Source organism: Ceratina calcarata, unplaced genomic scaffold, assembly GCF_001652005.2.
Source record: "Ceratina calcarata isolate Rehan_Ccalc_2016 unplaced genomic scaffold, ASM165200v1 scaffold15.2, whole genome shotgun sequence".
NCBI lineage: Eukaryota > Metazoa > Arthropoda > Insecta > Hymenoptera > Apidae > Ceratina > Ceratina calcarata.
The window spans coordinates 311,187-318,168 of record NW_017136199.1 but is presented as its reverse complement, the minus strand read 5'-3'; the positions used below and the strand labels follow the sequence as shown (position 1 = coordinate 318,168).

The 6,982-nt window shown below is 38.5% G+C and overlaps 1 protein-coding gene across 1 annotated transcript; it reads left to right on the top strand.

The window, feature by feature from the left end:
* Window positions 1–7: 7 nt before the first annotated feature.
* Window positions 8–6,445, top strand: LOC108632020 (feline leukemia virus subgroup C receptor-related protein 2-like; the record flags this gene model as incomplete). Its single annotated transcript, XM_018036315.2, has 7 exons — window positions 8–235; window positions 595–819; window positions 2,142–2,283; window positions 2,430–2,635; window positions 2,707–2,810; window positions 3,301–3,411; window positions 3,488–6,445. Coding segments are annotated over 7 exons (1,278 nt in total), but the record flags the coding sequence as incomplete, so codon positions are not given.
* Between the last annotated feature and the right edge of the window lie 537 nt (window positions 6,446–6,982).

Genomic DNA, 6,982 nt, shown 5'->3' with positions numbered 1-6,982 from the left:
ATTTATCTTACAGGTATCGGAAACGAAGGTGTATAAACGAAGATGGTTGATCCTGATACTATTCGTGCTGTACAGCGCGAGCAACGCGATGCAATGGATCCAATACAGCATCATATCGAACATCGTGATGTCGTATTACAACGTCTCAAGCCTGTTGGTGGACATGACCAGCATGATATACATGATAACTTACATTCCGTTCATCTTCCCGGCTAGCTATCTTCTCGACAGATTCGTAAGTGGCGTCGTACGAATTCCTAATCGTCTAATTAAACACGAAAGACGTTTTGTAAACAAATGATTGATACGTCTGTTTGAAAATTCGCGTATTAATCTAATCAGTTTCGCTATCGACGTCCATATCGCGTTAAATGCAAATAACAACGCGCGTTTTTCATTTCCGTTGCACTCAGAAGGTCTTTGATAAACGAAGCGAGAGAAAAAGTGCATGAAAAAACAAATTCACTTTATTTACATGCTTCATCGACTTATCTGAAGTTTTTTTTACGTGAAAGGATAGAAAACTTATGTAATTCATTTCCGTGGAACGAACATTAAAGTTTCTCATAAAGACAAATTATTTTTTGATCATAGGGACTGAGGTTCGCCGCACTGGCCGGCGCGATCGGCACGACGCTCGGTTCCTGGATAAAAGTGGCCAGCGTCAGTCCGGATCGATTCTGGATCACTTTCATCGGTCAAGCATCCGTCGCCGTGAGTCAAACGTTCGTCTTATCAGTGCCAGCCCGTTTAGCGGCTGTTTGGTTCGGCCCGGATCAAGTCAGCAGTGCTTGCAGCATCGGCGTTTTTGGGAATCAGGTCGGTCTTCTCTTTTTTCAATCTCACGAAGCTCAAATGAAACTAGTCTCGTCAGTGAGACCAATTTCAAAGAGGCTTTGATCTTCTATACGCTTCCTCCCCTAACATGATTTCCGAATGCGCGCCAATTAGGCTCATTTCCTGCGACTCTGATGGCAAATTGATTTAAGCACCCTCAACCCTGAAACACCCTCTACGACTTCCTCTTTGGCTGGCTTTCACCCTAGTTCATTAATTCCACTTCACCCAGAAAATACACCAGTCTCATTATTATAACCAGATCCCTGTTTCTAATCTATGAATTCATTGATTCACAACTGCATACCATGTTAGAATAAATTATACCGATACAAAAATCGATCGAAGATCTTCTCTTCGTGTTAGAATACGTAATTTTGACCCGTACGACACATAAATTGACCCTTGTGTTACATTAATTATTGAATAGTATCTATGCCAATCTCAAATGAGACTCGAGTGAGTTCTACCTGCAGTCCAATTGTAATCGAGGGGGATAGGGTCGTCGGCGAGTTAAACAGAACGATTAGGTGGGAAACAGAGTTCGGCTTAGCACCCACGTTTCATTTCGCGATTACCTAAAGGGGAGATCCGGACCCCATTCAAGGAATTAAATGTACTACATTTCAGACGTAACACCTGTTAGCTCCGACGTGTATTCTCAAGGAGTTTGCTTTATTTCTGATTCATAAATTATGCGCCGTTTTTTGGAAACCTTGTTAAGAAGCTACGGTAGTCACGTGACTTTTTTTATTTCAGACGTGATTATTTCTATTTCAGCTCGTTCGATCCACTGTTACTTTTCAATTTACTGATACAGAAAATTGTTAAAGAATACTGGATACGACGTGGTGGTTATTAAAACAGTCAGCTGATACATTGGAGAGATAAAAATAGTAAATTGGTATTCGTTAAAGCGGTGTCGTCGTGAAATTGATACGAATGATCATTGACCTTGTCATAGGCGAAGCTATAAAAGTTTGCGTTGATTCTCGCGGAGCTTTTCGAGAGCGGAACTCTCTCGGCCGGGAATCGCTCGTGATGGGCTTGAAAGAATAATGATCTCTCGCTTCCTTGGAACAATAATGGACGTCTCGTGTCTCCGGCTGAATTATTTCATTATGAACTCCCCAACAGTTTATATATAGCCTTTCTCTTTGATAAAATTAATATAGGGACACGTATTCCTTTCTCTTTTGTCAACAGAAAGTCTCATCCTTCTGATCGCATGTACAATTACTTTCTCTGATTAAAATATAATTTTTCCGTCACTTTTAATTCTTTTTAATCATCGTTATTTGCAGTTAGGAATAGCCATCGGTTTCCTGTTTCCACCGATGCTGGTACAGAACAGCGAAGACATGAACATTGTTGGTCGAGGACTGCAAGTGATGTTTTACATAGTGGCCACTTTCACCACGATCATCCTCGTTCTCATCGCCTTGTGTACGTACGATAATAGCAGACCCGATATCAAAGGATTAATTTATACTATAAATTTTTTAAATTACACTTCAAGCCATCCATAATGCAGCAAAGAATTCTTACAATATTCCTCTGAAACGAGAATCTACGTGATCCTTTCTTTGCAGTTTTCAAAGCCGAGCCACCGTTACCACCGAGTACGGCTCAGGCCGTACAAAGGGACTCGGATACTCCCGCAAATTTCTTCCTCTCTGTAAAGAAGCTAGTCACAAACGTCGGGTACCTGTTGCTGCTGCTCAGTTATGGCATCAACGTCGGCGTGTTTTACGCGATCAGCACGCTGCTCAATCGCATCGTTCTTCAATATTTTCCTGTAAATATTTCTTTCTCGTGTTTCGACATGTTTTCATTCTTGGGTAATAAATGTTCATTGATTGCGTTTAGGGTCACGAACAGGACGCTGGGAGGATCGGTTTGACCATCGTTTGCGCTGGGATGTTGGGCTCTGTTATGTGCGGCATAGTACTCGATAAAACGCATAGGTTCAAGTAAGTTTTTCTATCATATTAAATACCAGCAGCTTCCCAATCGCGATTTCGGTTGCGTGTTTCTTCCTCGTTACAGTTCAAGTCATTGTATGAAGAGATAAAGTCATAATGGTGTAATTCACTTTTCGCAATTGAAAGGTACCGGAAATGGTACAGCTGTCCTGTTAATATGGCCACATTATGCTGCTATCAATTTGCAAGGTAGATGAGCTAGAACTTACTTCACGTTTCCGTTAAACGCATTAGTATTCGTAGTGCAAGTTACAACTTGACTGAAAAGTGACTTACGCCATTAAAGCTTTTACCCCCTCATATAGAAATACAGTGATATTTTGGTATACAAAAATTAAAAAGATACAAGACATTTGTCATACGATGTTCTGAATGATCTCTCAATATTTTTTCCAACAGCAATCGAACACCCTGTATAATAATATGATTCTGATCTATGCATTTATGATTCAATAATAATTGTTCAATGACTTTACAGAGAGACGACGTTGGGAGTCTACATTCTGTCTTTCATAGGCATGATCATCTTCACATTTACGTTGGACTCTGGTTACATATACGTTCTCTACATAACTGCTGGTATGCTAGGGTAAGTTGTCCTTAGACATCGCTACAACAATTGCTTCACGAACATTTCCAAAATAGACGATTGAAAAACGTTGCAGATTTTTCATGACTGGCTACCTTCCCGTGGGTTTCGAATTCGCGGCGGAGCTGACGTACCCAGAACCGGAGGGTACATCCGCCGGATTGCTGAACGCCGTGTGCCAGGTGTTCGGCATAATCTTCACGATCCTCTACAGTTGCGCGCTGGACTATCTGGGCGACTTTTGGGCAAACATATTCCTCTGCAGCACACTGGCTTTCGGCACTCTCCTCACCGTCATCATTCCCAACGATCTTCGAAGGCAGAAAGCCAAGTTGTAAGCGCTGGACCGTTTATCGTCGAAGATCGGCAAGTATAAAGCTACGCACGGTCGACTAGTCTCCTTTGTGATCGATTAATCCGAGTTGAAAGAAGAGAATATTTTTTATTAAGACGGACGATTAATTATTTAAGGCTGCCTGAGTTTAAAGAGTGGCAAGTAAAATCCCTTCTTTAGCTCGTGTCTACTGTTATTATTATCATTGTTAATTTATTTTTATATTTAATCGTTCTGTTGGGTATAAATGATGTAAAGACAGGCAGATTAATTCTAAGAAAATCTTAACGAGGGCAATATAAAACGACAAGCTATTTTCGAGCATGTCTCACGAATCTAATTTCAATTTGAAAAATTGATAATAAAAACGGTAGAGCAGACAATAACGCGTCGGGCATGGTTCAAGATCTGAGTTGTTGGAAGGTTCCCTCGATTTAGTGCCAACGAGAATGCTTCCGGATACGTGACATTCGAGTTAAGATGTAATCCGTTTCGTTTCTTGTTCCCCAGTGATTCTACCACTTGGTCAAATGGCACGAGTCTCACATTGTGTTCTGAACATGTCACAGGTTCTCCCGTTTCTTCCGCGTAGTCTTAAGAATTGCCCATAATTTCCGAAAGACATTCCAAAACTCTTTCTTACCACTAAGAGTTTCATGAAACAAAGTAGCCCGACGATTTTTGCTTCGAACTTATTTAACGAATTGTCAGTTTAGACATTAACTCGGGTTTTGAAATCGTAAGTAACGCACGTTAGTATGAGAGTGTTTAGTATTTTTATGAATCAGCCATTCCGAACGGGAAACTGAACGACATAGTGAGAAGTTTAGAATAGTATTTCGTGGAACGAAACGAAAATCTGCGATATCACAGATGATATATGATACGCTCGTAGCGTTTAGATTGTTGGAAAAATACGATTACGGTGCTGTGCACCTAATTAATACGTAAAATCTACTTATTCTTGTTAATGTATGTGTTAATCAATGAAATTGAACACGTAGAGTAGGTATTTAAAATCTTAGCGAATCACACGAAAGCCTAAAATTAACGAAACACGATAAGCACAAGATTTTCAATTTCCTTTTTTTTAGCGACTATTTCGTTTGATCATTTGCAACAAGACTGACGCAAGAGGGTAAAAGAAATTACGAACGATGAGATGTAACGACCAGCATTATAAATATTTTATTACCTTAAGTTTAATGAAATTAATTTAGTGAAAATGAATGGCACAAGTCGTTCCCATCTTTAAATTGGCAATAACATTACTTTACGCTGCCTGTGAACATTTTCAAAATTTTACTCACCTCAGTTTTGCCTATTCTCAAAAGAGAATATTGTAACATTTTTTCATTACAAGTATTTCTATGCCACACGATATTTCTATGTGGAGGGTAATAATTTCTTAGTTATTCTGTGACCTAGAAACGCGCCACTGGAAAAGTGAATTGGCTGAGCAACTCGATTTACTAGCTGATCGACTTGAGATTCTTAATTAAAATTGCTCCGGCAGCGAACCAGCGTTAGGGAAAAATCAATTATCGTCGCGCGAATAGACCGTTCTGTGGCGACCTAAACTGATATCAGAAATTGATTTCCCTATCAATCGTGGAAAGATTGTTTCTCAGGTGCTGTTCAAGTATTATTCGACGTCACATTTTTCGACTGTATCATTCGTTTGGTGCCAATTTTCTGTGGAACAATTCGTTTCGAAGTATACGACACGACAATAATGATTGTACCTCCGTGTACGAACTAAACTAAAGTATTATACGTGCGGATATGTCGTAGCCGTAATTGTTGTAGAATTGTTATCACCGATCTATGTGTGCTATTTTTTATAGGAACGTATTATATCGTGTGTCCTAAAGTTGCGGGGGCCATAAGTTCGAGAATAATCGACAATAAAAAATATATTAGTAAGGGACTTAAGGAGCATCGACACAGGGCGTAATTTTCTTCTATTTTTGTAAGAGTCTCTGTAGTACAAACGAAACGAGGATTGCAACATATTTTCTTTCAGAGTAATTCTATATCTTTCATATACACATATATATATACATATATATATACATATATCAATATTTTCTTGTTTAAAGAATACGTCAGAGCAACAAGTTAGAAGAAATTTCGAAACTAATATATTTTTCAATGATGTTAGTCAATTATAATTATCACCGATTGTTATATTTTGATGAACGGTTCGAAAGAGATGATGGCACACGCGTATATATGTAGTTGTGTATGCGGATTTGTTTCCTTGAAATAGTAAGAAGAAACGTGTGCATGTATATTTTATCTAAAAGCGTTGTATCCTTGTGCAAGATGTTCAAGCACGTGTTTTATGAATTGAAGATCAACTTTTTCGCTATGTACCTGAACTGTTCTCCACAATATCTGTTTCCATCGAACGTTCTCAGACACGAATTTCGATAATCAATGGAAATGCAATTTAGAGATTAATGGAATAAATTGTATTCTACTGTTTAAGATTTTTAGTGTTAGAAGATCGTCTTTATTTTTAAATGCAAAATAGCGAAAGGGTTGACGAGTTCAAATGTTATAACGATAGTTATACCTGGATGTGATGTGAAGGACAATATTAAGTAACTGTTAACGTGTGCTAGTTTATAAAATATACATATATATTATATATACATACCTGTTGTTGAACGATTCATTATATATATACGTGTACGGAAAATATTTTATTGTAAATATGCAATCGGAGAACTCCGAGCGGATGCGTGCTTCTATCCGTCAGAGAATACAGAAATCGTATGTAGAGAAACCAGGGAGCCGATTAACGAATGGAATGATTGACTACGATCTCGTTTAATTTTGCTGTATCAGCAACTTGTTTTTTTTTTTACCGAGGCGAGACAATTTTTGCTGTGCGAATGAATGGTTTGAACTTTGTTTCTCTGATTCTCGAGTCGAGCCACGATTTTTATACTATAGAATCGATTAAGCTGTAAAGATCGATTCATTGAACGAGAAGAGGAAAAGAATCGATCGAGACGAAACATGTAAATGATAATATTTCATTGTTTCTTCTACAACGACGCATTTATTCGTTAGTTTGCCAGTTCGTAAGTAAAAAAAGAGTAATCGTCGAAACGCGACGAATTTTCTTCTTCCAGCGCATAAGACATCTACAGTGACTCCCATTAATATTCAGACATATTTGAAAACGGGATAACTTTTGTATTATTGGATGAGACGATTTAATTT